A 20,507-nucleotide genomic window follows, 5' to 3' on the forward strand; every position below is an offset into this window, starting at 1 on the left:
CGCTTCACAGAACAAAGTCTTTAATACCAATAGTCAGACAGTGAATAAGCTGCTTTAGGGAAGTGGAGAGGGAGGTGGGGAGGACTTCCTGATGACATCAGTGGTTTTAGTCAGTAAATGAGAGCATTCTGAGAATGTGTGATGGGATTAACCACACCAGTCAGTTGCAGAGCTGGCGTGCACTTTAACCCAGGGCCACCCGTGTCACACAAAGAGGTCTGAGCTCACTTAGGGTATCAGCCCAGGGGACAGAGGCATTAACCAAAAAGCCCTCCCAACGGGAGCCAGATGGCCTAAAGACACAACTACAGGCTCAAGGGTGAAAAAGACCTGGGCTCAAGCCTCCTGGCTGTGACACTCTGGGCAACTGATGTCATTAATGGGCCTCAGTTTCTTCCTCTAGGAAGGCAGAGCATAGGGTTGCTGCGAGAATGAGAAGGATGTGCGTAACAACGGTCCAGGAATTCACTCAGGTGCTTGATAAGCTGGTTCCTGCTCTAGGATACAACTTCTGTTCTCTCTCGAACCTTGTGGAGAAGAACCGGGCCCACCTACAATGCTGGCAGGAGGCAGGCGTTGTGGGAGCACAGGGGCGGGGCACCTTGTGCAGCACAAATGGGGGTTCCAGGAAGGCTTCCCAGAGGAGAGGTCGATGCAGGAGAACCTTGTTTCTCACGCCGTCTCAATTAAACAAACACAAGTTTCTAAACTAAAGAGGAGAAGACAAGGTCATAATGACATGATACTGAATCAGGGCACTCCTCCTCTGGAGAAAGAACACTCTATAAGCATTAGTGCATTCATCCCCACGACATCCTGGTGAGCAAGATAGGCGTGGCAACACACAGTCTTAAGCTCTCGTGTCATTACTGTGAAAGAGTCAGACCTACAGGCCTGGAAGGAGAGGCTGGGTCCTGAACTGGGGTCACTGACGGGGCAGAACATTCCACTGCAGCAGTGGGCAAGCGTGTAAGTGTCTGCTGAGTGAAGGGACCGAGTCTTAGGGGGTCCCAGAGGCTCTGGGGACCCTAGGCCTCAGCATCAGCTCAAAAGTACAGGATTCTGGGTCTGACGAGCTCCTGGATCTGGGCCCCAAGAATTCCAAAGTCCAGCCCAAGCTCTAGAAAGCAGGTCTGGAAATGTGAGTGGGATGGATTCCCATCATACCTAAACACAGAGTGTAACTCTATCCTACATCCTCTGAGTCTAAAATAATGTGTCACCAAGCAGTGAGGTAAGTAATACAAACATGAACAGTCTTGACCTCAATAACCCGACTGCTGTTTGTTCAGCGCGCTATAGTCCAAAAAGAGCTTTCTCCTGAGTGCTTTGCTTCTCCACTGCCAAGAAATTTGCTGGTCCAGACCTAGACTGGAACTCCCCACTGTTCCTTTGATCCTGAAATTCTGTGAGATGTCGCTATTTCCATTTTACAGATGAAGACACTGAGGCTCTGAGAGGTTAATGGACTTGTTGGTAAATGGTTAAAATAGGGCCTCCAAGCGCAATGCTGGAGTTCTGCTATTCAACGACACCTTTCTGTTCAACTTAATTGTACTCTCCGTGCTCTTAAATGTGACTGTTTGTTAATATAGCCTCTGTTCTTAAACAGAAAAGGAAAGAAATGACTATGGATAACAGGAAATATCTTATTAATATGAAAATCATAAGGCAGCTTTATTAGTAAGATAATAAACAGCCTGATTATTAAGAGATGTGTTTTAAGGAATTATTCTAACTATTGTATTTAGTTAGGGCTAAAGTCTCAACAATGGAGACTTTAAAATGGGGTCAGTGCCAGTAACACAATGTAACTGGAACTCCTGTCTGACAAAACATAGTTGGAACCAGCAAGGAGGAAAAACTGAGATTTCTCAGACTGGATGTGTCATAGACATTTTTAAACAAGGGGAAGCTAGAACTGCTCATCGCCCTAACATGCGTCCTGGGAAACAACACGAATTCGCGTTTAATCAGGAACCTCTGGAGTAGGATTTGAAGAGGCCCTGGATTCTAACCTGTTGCCGAATACAATGTACCTCATCCTCAAGATCCTGGCACTCCAGCACTGGCTCCTGTGATACCCAACTCGCTTATCTCTCATCCCTTCTCTCCTGGCTACGTCTCAGACTGCTTGGTTGGAGTCTTCTTCCTTTGATTGCCCTTTGAAAATGGCAGAATGCTTTTTTGTGGGTCTATGTTAGGTGCTGGGGGAACGCGGTAAGCAGAGCAGAGCTGGATCCTGGCCTCGCGTTGCTCAGAGCCAGGCCAAGGTCCCGTCCTTGGGGGTTCTCAGCTGGCTGTCACATCTGGTCCAGAGCTGTACCTGTGCTGCCCTGACTCCTCTGTATCAATAACCTTACAGTCAACATCTCACACTCAGAGCTCTCTCCCGAGCTCAAACACCCACATTTTCTGTGCCTCCTGGATACCTCCAGATGGCTGTATTGCTAGGACCTCAAACTTAGCATGACCCAAACTGTGCCTCTTACATTCCTTCCTAAACGTGTTCCCCTTACGACCTCTCTGTCGGCTCATGACATCGCCATCCTTCTAGACACCCAGTTTAGAAATGTCAGTCATCCTTCCACTTGTTCCCTTCAACTTCCGGCTCCCAAATTCTGTCCATCGTACCTCCACGATCGTGTTCCTCCTCATTTCCCTCCACCTATGACTCCTGCCTCAATCCCAGCTCTCATTATCTGTAACTTAATCTACTGCAAAAGCGTCTGAATTGACATCTTCACCTCATGCCTTTATTCATCCATCTCTTGAACTGCTACTGGAGTAACTTCCTAAAACCCAGGTTGACTCGCCTTATTCCCTCAAAACCCTGCAGTGTTCTCTCATGCCTACAGAATGATGGTGGCAAGAATGATGATGAGGATAATGATGATGGGGGATAAAGTTTACTGACCATGTGACAGGTACTTTAAGTGCTCTACATATATCTTATTCAAATTCCAAACATACCAATGAGGCAATTACAACTATTATCATCAATTTATACATGCGGAAACTAATGAAATCATGACATTTAACACCCTCTACAATGAGTATAGAATAGAGAGAGAATTTACATACACCATTCCCCTATTGCTATTGTCCAGAGCATCCTTCTAATCACCCGCTAACATGCAATAACTGTTGCTGTACCTACTATCCCCTAAGGGGAACAGACTCTGAATAGGGCGAGCCTCTTGGCTAGAAAGAGTCTTCTTCACCATTCGCTGAAATCCTTCTCATTTTTCAAGGCCCAGCAAACATAGTACCTTCGCTGTAATCCTTCCAGACTTCCTCCACTTGGACTTAACTGTTCTTAACTAAGCTATGAGAACCTGCAGAGTTTGCGGAATCTGCACTCAAGTTATAGAAGTACGACAGAAAAATACCCACCTTTTCCAAATGACGGGTGTTACTCAAGTGCTTCCAAACATCATTTACACTTCAAAAAAGGCAAACGACATTACAAAATCAAAGTATGTAATCAAGAAGATGCACTTAAATGTGAGCCTGCTCTGGGAGTTGCTCCCAGCCATCCTGGGACTTGGGAGAAATGTGCTTTTGTATCAGTGCCTGCCCTTTTCAAATCTGACTCGAGGAGAATGTCACAAACTTTAAGGAAGAAGACCTGTGACATAGAACTATCTGGGAATACCTATTCTTAGCAATTATGTCAACAAATTAAAATTTTGTTTTTCAGAGACTAAACATAGAAAAAAGGAGAAAAAGTAGCCTTAGAAGTCCAGAAACAAAGAAAATTACACTCACAAGGGAAAATGAAAGGTTCCTTAGGGAAATATGGTATCTCAGTTGTAAGCTGGAAAGTCAAAACAGATAAAAATGTGCTCAAACAATCTCGATTTTGTAATCATTAGGCAGTTCTTCTAGAATAAATAGGGCAAGCTACTTGACTGACTGACCATCAAGATATCTGCAGTCTCAAATGCCCTATCTTTAAGTCCACACCCAGATGAGGAGTGGTGGGGAATTCCAGTTCTAGGTCTGGACCAGCAAACTTCTGGGCGATGGAGAAGCAAGCCACACATCAAAGGGACCTGTTATCACAAGTCCACTGAGAACTGGTCACACCTGCAACTCCATTCCTTCGACAAATCTGTGATAAAAGCATAAGAAATGCCAACCAAGTCAAAGCTAGGCTAGCCAACTCAGGTTTCTAGGTTATTACAGGAACGGAGCCATGGTCCTCCAGAGTTGGAGCATGTGTGCATGTGTGTGTGAGAGAGAGAGAGAGAGAGAGAGAGAGAGAGAGAGAAAGGGGTAGAAATATATATTTAAAAGAAAGATTCTCTAAACATTCCAATTAAATTTTTTTTCTCATTGCAGTCATCCATGAATTTACTTAAACCATTTGGGAAGTTATTTACGTAATTAAAGATAGGAAAGGTTTTCCCGGACAATCAAATCTTGATCATCAAGACCAATTGGATACGAATTCTTATCTTAGGATGATGACTTAATATTTTTTTTAAACAAACTACCTGTGTTGCAGGATGCAAAGAAAAAAAAAATTATTCTTTTAACCATTCCTTCTTGGTTGGGTAAGTGCATACAGAAAGGGGAAAAGAAATCTCTCGGTATCACAGTTCTCTATTTTTTTCAGGCTCCAGCACAAATTCATAAAAATTCCTATTATCTAATGATTAACATTACATCCAATCCCTTTTTCTCGTGTTCTGAAGGTGTGGTTGAAGCTCCTTCAGTTTCTTCCTGAACAGATTACTAATTTGTTCCCTCATGTCCTGTTTTTCCACGTTGACACTATCCCTCCGGCTGAATGGACTTCAATGGAGAAGTTTAAATGCCTTTTCCTCCAGCATGAACGCACAGCCTCGGACTGACCACCCCTGGGAAGGTGTCACTTCCCTTCCCGTGGCAACTCACCAGGCCTTTTTCTTCCGCTTGTGCTTGGACTCAATCATGCGAACAATGGCTTCCTCTTCATAGGTGTGGCCACACACTTTATTTTTCACTGGCTTCTTCATTTCCAACTGCAATCAAGGAGACATCAGGCTTTCAGGAATGACAGTGATCAGCTTCCAGTAACTTCTCCAAGCCAACAATTATTTGGCACTATGTTTGCCTAGACCTGGGGCTTCCGAGGTTTAACCTCCCCGTCTCATGGCTCTAGATAACTCTTAGGGCAGATGACCACATCAGAAAATGCAGGGAGACCAGTGGCACCAATGACACTTGGCCTGTGGGCCAGGAATTTATTCCTAGATCCCTAAGGGCATCACTGACTGAAAACTCTTTCCCAGGTATACTCTTCAACTCTCATCCCTTTCCTTTCCTCCCTCCTCAACTCTAGACATGAAATGAAGTCAGAAAGCAAACAGGAACCCTTTGCCTCTATGAAGTGAATCGCTTTTTCTTTCAGGGGAAGGAGGAGAAAACAGTACCTGTGTAATGGGGCAGATGAAGTTGGTCTGACTTTGGGTCACAATCATATCTTCATCAACTCCTTCTGTGCCGTCAGCCTCTCTGTCTGCTTGAAGACCATCTAGAGGGAAAAAAGGGAAGTTGCTGAGTCTCGTTGGTCTAACATGTCAAGGACAGGAAGGGATGGAAGGGTCTCTTTGGTGTTAGCCCCTGTGCTAGGCGCTTGGATGCATATTAACTCTTCTGCAGGGGAGGCAGGACTCTGCCCATGTTTGGTAAGGAAACAGATTTGGAGCAGCGAAATAACTTTTTCAAAGTTACAGAGAGTGAATTTGTGAGGGAGTACTGTTCACTAATCAAGAATGTGGCTTTGGAGTCAGAAAGACGTGGTTATCTTTGTCACTTCCAGCTGTGAGACCTCGTGCTAGCAAGGTCTGTTTTTAACGTCTCTATAACTTTATTGCAAAGATTAAGAGGTGAAGAATTTAGTGTGCTCTGCATAGCTCCCGGCACAAAGACACATTCAATAAATGATAGTTACTGTTGGACAATACGGCGATTCTCAAACTTTTTGGTCTTAGAACCCTTTTGTACTTTTAGAAATTATTGAGGAAGCCAATAAACTTTTGAAATGTGGTTTATATTTATCAAGATTTGCCATGTTAGACATTAAGACTTAGGAATTTAAAAATACGTATTTATTAATTCATTTAAAAAGAACAACCCCACGACATGTGAACATAAATGACATTAAAAAAATTAAAAGTAATTATATTTTCCAGAACAAAAAAAAGTTAGAGGTAAGAGTGGCATTGATTTACATTTGTGAAAATATCTTTAATGTCTGGCTTACTAGGAGAGGTTGGATTTTTTTTCTCACGGTTTGCATACTATATATTTATTTTTTCGTCAGTCTAAAAATGATGTCTACACATTTAATTTCTGTCCAGTAAGAAGTGATAAGAGGTTTAAGAAGGCCTAGTTTAAACAATTTCAAAGAACGAAAATAAGTGAGCAAAATTATATTTATCCTAAAATATGTCTTTCCATCCACTCCATAGTGTAATGGCTCCTTGAGGCAACTTCCAACAACAATGATGTTTCTGATGCTTTCTATGGTGGCAGAGAGGTGAGTATCATGGTCTGCAGGGCACAGCAATAAATATAACTCTAGTAATCCATTGTACATCGAAAGTCAGGGAATACTTCATTGGAATTATTCTCATTTTGGGGGATGAATAAAATTAAATCAAAGGACACAGTACCTGATAAAGGAGCAAAAAGTTTGTAGGCTTTGGTCAAAGAAAGAAAAGGGCCTAATGAGTGAAGAACTTCACTAATGAGTGAAGAAGAACTATATATTATAGTTTTCTTCCTTCAGTTTCTCAGCTAGATTCCATTAGTGGAGTTTTCTAAAAGATTTGGAGGAGATTCCAATTCAGTTATTATCAGAGATCGTCATAAGGTAGTTGGATTTTGATATCTGTGTATATGTGTCCGGTCTGTCGTGATATCACATCACATAGCCTCTGGAAAAACTCACTTATGAAAAGAAAGAGAGTGAAAAGGGCAAATGACATCTTGGTATTATTATGAAGATAGTTCTGACCTTGTGGGTACCCTGAAAGGCTCTCAGAGTACCCTAGGCGTTCCTGGCCCACACTTTGAGAACTGCTGAGTAAATGAGTGGTAGGGCTAGCTTTGAATACAACTTATTTGATTCTGATATCTGTGTTCTTTTCACGGTCCTTGCCCCTCACCAAGGGAAACTAGATAATAGATGGCTTCTGGATGGGGTACTGAGAGAATCTCATATGAAAGCCTTTCCTTCTGGAGAAGGCAGACTTGTCATTCTGCACTGAAATCAAAGATCAGTAGTGTTTTAAACACAAGTGTGACAGTGCAGTGACAGTGTAGTCCTTCCTCCTCCTTTTTCCCCTCCCTTTCTCTCTTCTCCCTTCCCTTCCTTCTTTCATTTTGGCAAAATATTGAATATAGACATTAAAAGGTGCCTCGCTTTTAATGTGTGAGGGAGACCCTTTTCTTAAGTTGAGATGGTTCTACACATCTTTTAGTTCCTACAACTGCTGGCCCTGGCCTTCCCCCTTGGCCAGATGAAGTATATGCTGGAAAAGTACTACTGGGGACAGGAAAAGGGCCACAGAGCACTTGTTCAAGGTCACCCAGTGAACTTATGGCTGAAACCCAGGGATTCTGCCCCCAATTACTCTGTTTTTTTGGTAGGGGTTTCTCTTTGTTTTAGCAACTAGTGCTATTTATATGCCAGCTTGTTGTATTTTCTTAGAGAAATGTCCCCCAAACAGCGCTTATTCCTTGAAGAAGGCAAGAGTGAAGCCCTCAGAGCTTAGGATTTCCCAGACAGAGCGTTTTCTAACCATTGGTCATTAAGGTATGATGCCTGGGGCCTTTCAGCTTTTCAAGGGCTGATAAAAAGGTCTGAGACCTTGAAAACCATTTACTGGTTTCAAAACAGGATAACTACAAAACGGAAAATAATTTTAAAGGTCTACAAAATGTAATGTTGGGTTAACTTCATTAATTGTTGATTTGGTAATCAAAAATATTTCCTTTGGAAGCAATATATATGCTGGATTTAGGTTTTAATTTAATAATTCCCAAGTATGCTAAGATAATTGCTGAGAAATTAATAGCCAATTATAGGTTAAATCACTTACTTGTAGCCAACCGTTTTCCAAAGCAAAATTGTAAAAATATCTTCAAAAAATTTTGCCAGCAATAAAATTATATTTAATGTGGAAGTTGCCATAGTTTAGTATGTTTGCTATGATGTGAGTTGCGGCTTCTGAAATAATTTTCCTTAGATCTATGAAGAGTCTTTCTGCTTCCCAGGACCTGTCTTTGGTATGAATAGCGCAAGAGTCAGACTCTTAAAAAAGAGTCCTCTTACCAACCCAATGATTCTTTTTTTTTTTTTTTTTTTTTTTTTTTTGTGGTACGCGGGCCTCTCACTGTTGTGGCCTCTCCCGTTGCAGAGCACAGGCTCCGGACGCACAGGCTCAGCGGCCATGGCTCACGGGCCCAGCCGCTCCGCGGCATGTGGGATCTTCCCGGACTGGGGCACGAACCCGTGTCCCCCGCATCGACAGGCGGACTCTCAACCACTGCGCCACCAGGGAAGCCCCAACCCAATTATTCTTCACGATGGTTCAGGAAAGTTGGACAGGTAAGGAGAAAAGTCAAGGAGCAGAGCTGAGAGCTATTCTGATTCTCTGATTCACTTTCCAAAGCCTCCTCTTGCGGGCTGCTGCCGCCCATTTCTGATTGTGCGTTTGACAGTCAAAATAAAAGTATCTGTTTGTCCATTTCTCACAGGGCTTCCTCTGAACTGATAGATTTCTGACCGTATACGTTATACTGTGGAATTCACCAGAAAATCTGTTGGATGAATAACAGGGTTCAGCCAATGTGAAAGACTGTGGGTTTTTTTTTTTTTTTAATTTTCTATTTTTAAATTTCAAAAAGTAGAGGAAGCAAGAAAGCGCAACTCAAATGCAATGCCAACCACTAGGGAAGGCTGAGTGGGGAACTTAGAAGTTGTAGGTGGCTATCAACAGCAGCGATCACGAAAGAAGAAGGTGACATAAGTGAGACTGGGAAAGAATGCCAATGGTGAGTAATAGCCCACGGACCGAGAGTCTAAAAAGAGAAAGAGCCTAAACAGCTAAAGTTCTCTTGAGCTAGAACATTTCCTCACCCGAAATCTATATTTATCGAAAGTGATATTAACGTTGGGATTCTACAGTGTGCTAAAACAAAAGGTCACATCTGGCAATAAATGTCACTTACGCTAATCTATACAAAAAGACAAAACTTTTTTTTTTTTTTTTTTTTTGCGGCACGCGGGCCTCTCACTGTTGTGGCCTCTCCCGTTGCGGAGCACAGGCTCTGGACGCGCAGGCCCAGCGGCCATGGCTCACGGGCCCAGCCGCTCCGCGGCATGCGGGGTCCCCCCGGACCGGGGCACGAACCCACGTCCCCTGCATCGGCAGGCGGACTCTCAACCACTGCGCCACCAGGGAAGCCCAAAGACAAAACGTTTTGATAAGCCCGCTGAAAGGAAGATTGGAGAGAAAAAATACAGATCGTCTACTAGAATCACAAAAGTTTTAAACTGAGGTTATTTATCCTTATTCTCTCATTTATTGGAGAAAACGGAGATCCAAAGACATTATAGGTTTTGTCCAAAGTCAGGCAGGGAGCTAGTACAGTAAATCAATGTATGGCTCTGCTTTCTTGGCCTGCTTAATTTGAATACTAAAACCAGTGTATAGGTTCTGGGAGCCATCCCTCCCTCCTCCAGGTTATTATTTTATTACTAATAATACCTCAAGTTTACTGACTGCTACATAGCAGCTACTATGCCAAGCACTTTATATACATTATTTCATTTAATCTGCACAAAACACCCGTGAAGAACAACTCTATTGTTATTCCTACTGAATAGACAAGAAAACTGAAGCCTCCACAATATTTTTAAGGCAAAAGCAGAAAATATCACCATTATAATAAAGAAGTAAGCAGATTAAATCCGTTTGTTATTCAAGAGATCTCAAAAAGAATTTCTGATTAAAAAAGGAAGAACAGGATGATGAGTCACACTGTTTTCCATCCACATAAACAAGGCATATGCTGTCAGAAGTATACGCGCCAGCTGTCAGCTTCCGCCCAGATGGGTCTCAGACCCACACCTAACATCCATGCCCGGGGCCCAAGGCACCCAAGCGAAGTGCTGAGGAGGGAAACCTGGGCAGGAACTAATATCTACAGAGCACCCAGGAGGGATGTATCAGGACTGAGTTAGTAACTTGAATGGGATTTTTTTTGATGTCATAAAATAAAAACCAAAAGGAGAAGACATGAAAATGCTTGTAGTAGTAATTAGGTAAACAATCAAGGATTTCCAAAAGTCTATGAATATTCCCCAGTGATGTGAGGTTAGGAGGTGGGGGAGGGCATTTATTGGATCCCAAGATGTGGGTTCACGGTTAGTCAGTGATGACTGTCAGTGAACAGCTAAATCCTCATCTCAGTCATCCTCCTCCTAGGTGCTCGAGCCCAAACCTTTGGAATCTATCTATCTATCTATCTACCTGCCTATCTTATTTATTTTGGCCGTGCTGTGAGGCATGCGGGATCTTAGCTCCCCAACCAGGGATCGAACCAGTGCCCCCTGCATTGAGAGCGTGGAGTCTTAACCACTGGACCGCCAGGGAGGTCCCTGGAATCATTCTTGATTATTCCTTTCGCTTCATTCCTCACATCCAAACCACCGGCAAGTTCTGTTGACTGGTTCTCAACTATATTCCCTAAATCGAAATCTAGCCTCTTTTCTCGATTTCTACTGCATCTTAGTCCAAAGCACTATGGCCTTCTGCCCAGACCTCTTCAGGAGCCTCCTAACTAGAATCCCTGCTTCTTACAGGGGGCACGACCTCCACCCCTCCACCCCCGCCTGCTTCTTACAGGGGCCTACACAGCCAGCTCCTCTGACCAGTCCCCCTCTCACCCACCGTGCTCGAGCCGCACTGGTCTTTCCTCTGCTTCTGGAACATGCCAAGCTCTCTCTCGTCTTCGGCTGCTATCCTAACCTGCCCGGGATGTTCTGCCCTCCGGATCTTTGCTTGTGCTACTCCTTCTTGTCATTTTAAAATGTCGGTTTCAATGTTATCACTTTGGAGAGGCCTTCTCTGACCTCGTAAGCGAAAGAAGACACCAGCCCTCCTCTACCCCATCGCTCTGTTGTGACTGCACAGAGCATCTCTTTAAGGGCTACTTTCTTGTCTGTCTCCCTCTCTTCTACTCTCCCCTACTCCTGTTCTCTTCCAGGAAAGCAGGGACTTCACTGTCTTGTTCATTGCTGTTTCCTAGATTCTAAAATGTCCTTGGCATGTAGTGGTAGGTGTTCAATAAACATCCCATTAGTAAAGTGCTTCATCCAACAAGGCAAGAGTGGGCATACTTTTCACAAGGATATACTTAACATATTTAACAGATGCGGCAACACAGACACACACAGACACAGACACACACACATGTCTCACACAATAATGATTTTATAGGTATTAGGCAAATAACAGAGAGGACTTCACTCTAGCTTGGGGTACAGCCTTGGACCCTGAATTCCACGTCAAAGGCAGCAAGTAAATGTAAGTGTTACGATTATAGCAGGCCGTGTAGTAATTACAAAGGAGAATCCAGACACGGTTTTGTGGTCAGAAAATACACTTGGGCCTGGCCACACACAGCCCTAGTATTAGTCACTTGTCTGTCTTCAGGCAACCCAAATTTGGCTGACAGACAGTCTTACGTCAGCTGGGAATAAAAGTTGATTGCTATGTGCTTTTTCAATTAAGCCTCAGACATTTTTCTAAAAGCACTTTCCCCTTAAAAGTTAGTAGCAAATATTTTACAAATATTTGTTGCCTGCCTGAAATGCTTATTGGGCTGCCTGGATTATTTTACTTGCACTGTTCTGGGATGGCGTATTTGGAGCAGCTCAGCTGGTACATGGGAGATCCCCTCCCTGACCTGCAAAAGAAGGTTGATTCCAAGTTGGAAGCTCTGCAGTCACAGTGTCTGCATATGTGTCTGTGCCGACTCCTGAGTTGTTGCCCCACCAAGCAGCCCACAGGCGGCGTTATGAGTGGCCTCATCTGTGAACTCGGACATGTCTTAGACTCCAAACGGAAAAAGAAGTGGGTCAGCAGGCTCGGTCTCTTTGGCTTGGAATTAAGAGAAGTGTGTGTGTGTGCGTGTGCGTGCGCGTTGTTTTGGGGTCTACTCTACTACTAATGGGTATCTAGCCTTGTTCTTAGTTTCTTCCTGGGATGAGTGGCCTGTCCTGAATGCTTCTTAGTTTCTTCCTGGGATGAGTGGCCTGCCCTGAATGCTAGCACTTTGGTTGGGTCAAGTTATTATTGAGGGAATCCTAGTTTTGAAACTCTCTGGCACTGGCTAAGAGCTAAGACTCTTCTGTGTGTGAACAGCTTTTGCAGAATTAAAATGCAGATCATGTCCAGAAAGGGCCTACAGAATTAAAAATCTCCTAGGTGTTATAATCTTCATAGGATAGCAAAATTCAACAAACACAATTTCAACAAAAAATATTCAGCAAAGGTAGATTGAGTTAATAATCAGAACAATGGATAGAACATAGTTAGGCTCTGATAAACGTTATTTATCATGTATATATTTTATTATAAACCAATGCTTTATAACTGTAAATTGTTGCTGCTATTGTTATTTTTATCACTACTTTGTGCCAGGTTGTATGCTTGGTGTTGGCAAAAAATAATCCTTGCCCTCAGAGAGTTCAGTCACACAGAACAGATATATACAACACAAAGCAGTCTTGTGAGGGCTATGCACATACAAGATACTGTGGCAAGAAGCTCCCAGGAACGAACAGGGTCAGCCTCTCTGAGGAGCTCATAATTGATCTGTGACAATGAGGAGGATCTTTCAGCTCACATTGTCTGAAACAACTCTGCTGCCCCCTTAAACATGAGCATTTAATTCGCAGCTACCTCAGGTCAACATTTTGATCAGTATTCTTCCTTCTTCAGTTAGCTATAATCTACATTCATCTCAGATTCTACACATTTGGAAGAAGCTATATATATCCAATACAATTCGATCCAACCCAATCCAATCCAATCCAGTCCAACCAAACACAATCCAACCCATCCAAACTCAACCTAACCCAATCCCTGCAGCCAATCTCCTTCCTTTGAAATCCTTTTCTAGGTAGATTGAAAGCTCCTTGAGGACAAGCATTGTGTGTTCAAGCCAAAACAACTCAACTCAAGTTGTATTCATTGAACACCTGCTCTGTGCCAAACGCTACACAAATGCCCGTGGATATGAAGAGGATTAAAATCACGTCTGGTGGGAGAGACAGATACAAACACTTACATTCTGTGCAGTGAGTGAAATAACAAATATCTTTTGTACAAAGAAGAAGAGTAACCTAGAAGATCTCAGAAGGTGGGGTGAGGAATCAAGGTGAACCTCCCTGAGAAAGTGATGACTAAGCCAGGCTCTCCAGGGAGGTGTGATAAGAAGAGGGAAGGACACTCGGGCAGTGAGGATTGGCGCGTTTAGGAACATGGGCTCGGAGACAGCTTGCCCGGGTTTAAATCCTGGTCCCATCACTTTATCAGCTGGGAGCTCCTGGGTGAGTTACTTTACCTTTTTCTGTTTCCATCTTCTCAGCTGTAAAGTGGAGTTTACAGTCTACTTCACAGAGAATGAACCTACTTCACAGAGCTGTATGAGGATTAAATGAACTAATGTATGAAAAATTCTTCGAAGGGTGTCTGGCAAATAGCAGGGGGTCAATAAATATTGTTACGATTATTAATATTATTACTCAGAATTCCCACGGAGCTAGCAGAGTGGGTACCTGCAACATATATGCTCTATTAAATGAAAACGATGTGCTATGGACTCACCCAAAGAGAAACCACAAGATTGCTCGACCCAGGATTCTGAATGGGATGAGCCCTTCCATGCCCAGGGCAGAGGGAGGCCTAAATTAGCCCAGTTGTAGTTAGCTGACCGGGCACTACCAACATCTTTAGTTTCCTGGCCGCTTTCACTTCCACAGCTCTTTCAACAAACTCCTCTAAAGATCTTGAAAGTAAACTGAATAAAGAGTTTCAGCTTGTAACCTCCAAATGAGCTGAGATTTTCATAAGATGTACCCTGTCACATTATCATGCACTTGTTAATTTATCTGCTGTTGTTTTAGACACGTTCTTTGTCCTCAGCTGACATCATGTATTAATTTGCCTCCATTTCTTTAAATACTGTCAAAATACGTCATATGTCAAAATACAAGGGTTTTAAAGTAATCAGAACCCGGTGCATTCTACTGGTGGGACAAAAACCAATCCTTTGAGATCTGGTCATACAATATACACTTTAAGTCAATAAATACTGAAAATATCCCCAAATTCAGTACATGTATTTAGTACTTGTTATGCAAGTACAGAGAAGGTTTGATGCATCTCTAGGTTTCTAAGAAAAAGCAGACCACCGAATGCACACATTCTATTTCTTTGCTTTGGGCAATTAACTAGAAAACCACATGATAGGAAAACTGATTTGCCAGCATCGAGAAGGTATACAACTCTCAATTGTTTAGATCCACGGAAGAGTATGAAGCAAGCAAAGATCAGAAGATGAGAAATCCCATCTGGGTCCATCTTACGTTTCCTTATTTTAGAGGGTTGCGAATACCACCTATCCAGGTACCCAACACAGTAGATGCAACTTATTTCTATATGCTTTCCAATCTCTATCTTTAAACTACCTTGACTCTGTCTCCTTCTTTTTTCATGCTCACTGCTGCTGTCCTAATTCAAGTCCCCAGCCTTCCTATTTAGAATATTGCGAAAGTTCTTTATTTATCTATCTGCCTCAGTCTCTCCCCAACCTCCTTCTACACCCTAGCTCATCTTTCTAAAGCCATGGCCTCTTAAACACAAGAACAAGACTTTTCATTAGTTGGCCCAGAGCATCTTCATCTCCCTCCTCAATCCCATTCCCCATATCCATCCCAAACTCATTACAGTTTGCTCACACTTGCCAGGCTATTCTACTTCTCTGCTAGCCCTTCCGCTAGCAATCTGTGACCACACTTCAAGACTAAATTAATTCAAGTATTTCCTCCGTGAAGCCCCAAAGCAGAGGTGATACCTCCTTCAGCCCCCAGAATATCTTTGTAGATGCTGTAACCATTTGTTTACTTCTCCATCTTCCCTATTAGACTATGAATTCCTTGAGGGGAGGAGCTCTGCCTTATTTATCTTCATATTCTCAGGGAGCCAGGCAAGGTACTGGAACTTAATAAATGTTCACTGAGTGACTGGTTGCCAAAGCAAGAGAATGCTTTGATTATTGTTATATATAAACTGACTGTGATAATAAGATGAAAACAGTAAAGAAGGCTGTTCTGTAGGCAAATATTTTAGAATAAGACAAGCCGGTCTTTGATCTAATTACTTTTTTCCAGAAAGGCAGCCATTTTACACCGTCTAGGTCATTCCACTCTCCATTCTCTGTTCCAAAAGAGAATGCAAAAGCAAACTACCAAAAAGCAAAAGCCAACTACCAAAAGGCAAGATGATAGAGGTCGGATTCCAAGAAACAAACTATTCCACACTATGTCTTTATATCATCTCTGATTCTATTCCCTTGCCCAGGGGAAAGTACAAATCATCAGTTATGAAAAATGTGTAAATCATCTTAAGTCTATTGAGTTTAGCCAGAGTGTACATGTAGTGACATTCAAGTACAGCAGTTTTTATAACAGAGAAAAACACTGGGGAAATCTAGATATTTGACTGACAGACTGAGAATTTCAATGAATGGTGACATCACCACTCAAAATCTGATAGAAATTAAGAACAATCTTTATCATCAGAAAATGCTTATAACAAGAGGTGGAAAAAATGAAATTAAAACTATATATGTAGCGTGATTAAATAATCTTAAATATGGTATACAGAAAAAAGACTGAAAGAAAATATGACAAAATATTGCAGTCCACTGTGTCCTGGTGGCATAACTACTGTATATGTGAACGGGCAGTAGAGAAGGAATCAAGGGCATTTTTTAATTTTTGAAGAATAATTATTTCATTTGTACTTTTTATAACCGGTACTGTTTATGAGACCAAGTAATATTTAAGAAGAAAGTAGGACTCATGGCAATGGGGGTGGATGGATTTGTTTATTCAATTTGTCAAAATGAAACAGATAACGAAATCAAGTCTAGAGATCATAATATTTTAAAAAGGAGCTTTACAATTTTTAATTGCTCAACCTTAAAACTGCAACACTTCAGCTTTGGGTAAGACAGGGACTATGACACCATTTCCATCCCTGATACATTCGAGATTTATTATCCTAATGACAGTTGTAATATTTCAAACTTATCTGCTCCCCTACAAGGTAATCCAACACAACGTAATTTATATAACATCTTCTCTTCCATCTCCTCTAATTTCGAAGCTCTAGACAAAACAAAAATGAAATTCCTGTGTAGAATGCAAGACTTTAATAACAGAATAAAGCCAGCACCAATATCATACTTTGTTTTGTAAAGCTTCTCGAAATAAATGATAAATTTTGATCTTCAGACGATAAAAGGTAAAGAGGCACTGAAGACGTCCATTGTGGGATAAAGCTCAGTGAAGGGGGAATTATTTGTCTTACTAAGTGAGGGCAGGCCTCAAGTCTAATCAGGTATGTTACTCCGTAGGATTTAACCAGCATGGTAGTTACAAGACGCCTCAGAATCTGGCAATAATTAAATATGCTTATTTTTCCTTTCTACATGCATCTGATAAAGAGTATCAAGGTTTATTTTTGATCCATTTAAAAATTCTTCTTTATGGTGGCACAGTGTAGTCATTTTTAAACAAGAAAAAAAAAAAAGAATAGAAAAAAGAAAGGGGAATAGGGCTTCCCTGGTGGCTGAGAGTCCGCCTGCCGATGCAGGGGACACGGGTTCGTGCCCCGGTCCGGGAAGATCCCACATGCCGCGGAGCGGCTGGGCCCGTGAGCCATGGCCGCTGAGCCTGCGCGTCTGGAGCCTGTGCTCCGCAACGGGAGAGGCCGCGGCAGTGAGAGGCCCGCGTACCGCAAAACAAAAAAAAAAAAAAAAAGAAAGAAAAAAAAACAGAAAGGGGACTAATCCCCAAAGTGCATTCCATATGGAAGAAATTTTAAAAGGTGAGAGCCCGAGGGACCAGATCTAGTGAGGCTCAACAGTCCTGTCAGCCGCAAAGTCAGCGAAGCCACCCAAAACGCAGCCCGGCTCCCAGCCTGCAAAGTGCGCAGAGCCAGTCGGGGTTTCCGAGAGTGATGAACCCACAAGACGCTCTGCGTCACCTCGACATCTGTTTTCAGTTTTCAGGGTCTTGTCTGAAGTTAGCCTAACAGAAAACATACCAAAGGGGGAAAAAATCCCTGCCAACTGGGAGGAAGAAGAAAAATGACAGAGACAGAGAGAGATGGAGAAAGAGAAGGAGAATGGGGAGGAGGACGAGGGGAAGGGGGAGGGGGAGGGAGGGAGGGAGAGAGAGAGAAAGAAGAAAGGAAGCAAGGGGTGAGGGGTATGGGGCATCTTCCACGCCACAGAGCCCGAGGAAGGGCCCTGGCGGCGCTCACACACCTAGAACCAAGTCCTGTGGCCAAGCCTTCCTTCTGTTCCCCGTCCCCCTTTCCACCCTCTATAAAACCTTCCTCACATGCAAAGGAAGAAGACACATGACTTCAAAATCGGGAGCAGCTTAGGACACAGCTCTTGTGAATGCGTGTACAATAGATCTGAGTCATTTGTTCGTTTTGTAAACATGGAGAAATCACACTTTTAAAACTTCCTCGTCCAGTGACATTCACAGCACTTGACAATATGCTTAGCATTTACTCTTTTCCATATTCACACCTAAAGATGTCAGGAGGGATAAATTTTCTTTCTCAGTGAGAGCTCACATACTCCAGGGCAGGTGGTAATTAGGAGCGAGCTTGCTAAGGGAGGCAGAAGCGGGCCTGACAGTGGCTGGGCCACGCAGAAACACAGAGAATCTCACCAAGGCCACTGCCTTCCTCTGGGAAAGCTTCTCACTCAGGGGCTCCCCCATCCCTCCCAAATTTAAATCCTCGGTAATTACCTGTTTCTGCCACTGTCTCCCTGACTAATCTGTAAGCCGCTCAAGAACAGGGACCACCTTTGCTCATCATCTCTGCATCACAGTGCGTAGCGCATGATAGGGGCTCAGGGTTGTTACCTGGCATCCAATCTTAAGGGCGGCTTAAAAATTACACCGTTCACCCCCTAGCTCTTCTGCAGAAAAGCGGTTCTGCGCAAGACCCAGAGAAGAGCTCTGTAAGGCATGGACTTCAGCGGGGTGGGTTAAGTCTAGATCTAGGTACCACGGGGCTCTACCATAAATTGGGGGATAGGTGTTGAAGTTCCTTCAGGCGAACACTGTCTCTTCTCAACTATTTCATTAGGATACAGTGAAGATGAGATGAAACGTTTTGCCCTCTTTGGAAAAAAGGACCTAACAAATACATCCAGGCAGTAACAAGAACATCATGAGGAAGGAGAACCCTGGAGACAGTTTCTGAAAGCGCAAAGCAGGGCGACTGGCTGATCTTGTTCATTTTCAAAGCCTTTGTGGGGGTCCAAGTTCTAGTGCTGCAGTGTACGGTCTACGGACATTCATGAGCTCCAAAAGGTAGCACTAATGGGAGTGAAAGATGGTAAGGAGGGACAAAACAAAGGAAGGAAGGAAGGAAAGAAGCAAAAAGGCTCTCAGAACCTGCTTTACAAACTCTATAGAAAAACTGAAAGGTCTCAACTAACTACCTTTCTGAGCTTCTAATGAGGGTGATGCTGTTTGAGCCACAGTCTCCAGCCTAGAGTGTGGACCTGATCTGGACTGTGCAGGAAGTAGTGAGACAGCATCGACTCATTAGCACACATCCCCGAACATCGCAGAAGGACAAGGCTGTACAGTAGCTCTCCGGTTTCCCTGAGGACAATTCTCTTCCTCAGCTGAAAACTGAGACAAAAGCCAAATGTGGTGAGACAGCTGGTTAAGTGACTGGGGAAGACTCACTCTGAATCCCTCAACCAGCAGCCCTGTGAGGGAAAAGGTAGCAGGGAATTCAGGGGCCAATAGCGGAGGAGGCTAAAAATACATAAAGGGGGAACATCAAGGAGGAAGAGACACTGTGCCGGGGAGGTAATCAGTACACTAATTACAGGGGTCATAATTAGGAGCGATGGAATGAAATTAAGAAAAGGAAAATTTTAATTGTCGGGAAAAACGTGGTTGGGTTCATCGTGAGGGAGAGATGAGTTCTCTCATAATCTTCACACAGTCTGAAGGCCATTCAGCTGTACAGAGTTGGTTCAGAATGAGCTAGAAATTATTTAAAGGGAATTTTATTTTTGTCACCAAAAGTAGACGAGGTTACTTGATGACACACAGAGGGCCTCTCGTATTTAATTTTATCATTCTGTTCCCTCTTCTAAATTAAATTGTAAAATAGCTAATGATAAAAAAGCCTATGACTATTTCATTCCAAAAATATGATTCAACATGTAAGGAGATTGACCGGCAAAGTGAAAACAAGTGAGGAGAATGGAATACAGTGCTTCAACTGACAAGAGATTTACAGATGATGGCAAACTAGAAAGGAATAAGTGCTAAAAATACGACTGGTTTCTCTTATTTTTCAGAATGAATTCAGTTACTTTGTTTTTCAGAATTAATACAAAGATGGCAATTAAACTTAATTAATCATTGTCAGGACACAGTAAAGAGCATCAGCTTTCAAATTTTAACCCAGTTTCAGGATGGCAGTCTGGTAGCAGTCTCACAGCTGTCAGATAACTGAAAGTTGTAGCCCTAAATAGGGTTAAACCTTAGGTTGTAAGAAGAGACTACAGTACTGAAAGCTTATGGATTGGGAATAAAATGTCAAGAAAATCTATTTTCTCTTCCTCATTTGGGGGCTCAAGGAATGATTCATGTAACTTTCACTGAGTAAATGTCTGCTGACCACCCCTGTTTCCTAGGCACGGAGGATGCAAAGGCCAGGGGTTGAAATGGACCAGAAAACACATGACTCTATCCTGGTGCGCTGAGTACCAGGATGGACGTGAGCTTAGGGGGTCCGGGGGAGCTTACCGCGGGCCTTCTAAACACGACTGCAGGAGGGACAGTGATGCTGGGAAGAATCGTGAAGGAAGAGGAGGTAAGATGAGCACAGGCAAAAAGGTGAGAGAAAGCAATGCTTGCCATCCCATCATCCTCAGCGGATGGGTTTAAGAGCAGCAACTCCAGTGATATGCACAGATACCCTATTATGTATATTACACTAAAGGAAGCAATATTAAAGTCAGGTTTTCTGATATTAATTTCCCCAGTATTATTATTATTACTAGTATTATTATTTAAATGCATCCTAAAATGTAAGCTACCCAGGAGGTTGTCTGCTTGCTTCTTCCTCTTCCCCCCACCCAGCCACCACCATGAA

The 20,507-nt window shown here is 42.9% G+C and overlaps 1 protein-coding gene across 3 annotated transcripts in view; it reads right to left on the reverse strand.

The window, feature by feature from the left end:
• NSMCE2 (NSE2 (MMS21) homolog, SMC5-SMC6 complex SUMO ligase) overlaps window positions 1–20,507 on the reverse strand; it is a 223,878-nt gene that overhangs the window by 3,250 nt on the left and 200,121 nt on the right. The window contains exons 5-7 of one of the 3 annotated variants that reach the window (XR_003793583.1): window positions 5,424–5,524; window positions 4,906–5,012; window positions 556–709 (exon numbers count right to left, since the gene is read on the reverse strand). Coding sequence is in view for 2 of the 3 variants with exons in the window: in XM_029223060.1 (XP_029078893.1) it covers window positions 3,397–3,445; window positions 4,906–5,012; window positions 5,424–5,524 (257 nt within the window). In the remaining variant the exon portion in view is untranslated. Of the gene's footprint in view, window positions 1–555; window positions 710–3,396; window positions 3,446–4,905; window positions 5,013–5,423; window positions 5,525–20,507 lie in introns of all 3 variants that reach the window. The other 2 variants (XM_029223060.1, XM_029223059.1) reach the window with 2 other exon arrangements.

Source organism: Monodon monoceros, unplaced genomic scaffold, assembly GCF_005190385.1.
Source record: "Monodon monoceros isolate NGI ecotype Baffin Bay Population unplaced genomic scaffold, NGI_Narwhal_1 Super_Scaffold_14, whole genome shotgun sequence".
In the NCBI taxonomy this organism is placed as follows: Eukaryota; Metazoa; Chordata; class Mammalia; order Artiodactyla; family Monodontidae; genus Monodon; species Monodon monoceros.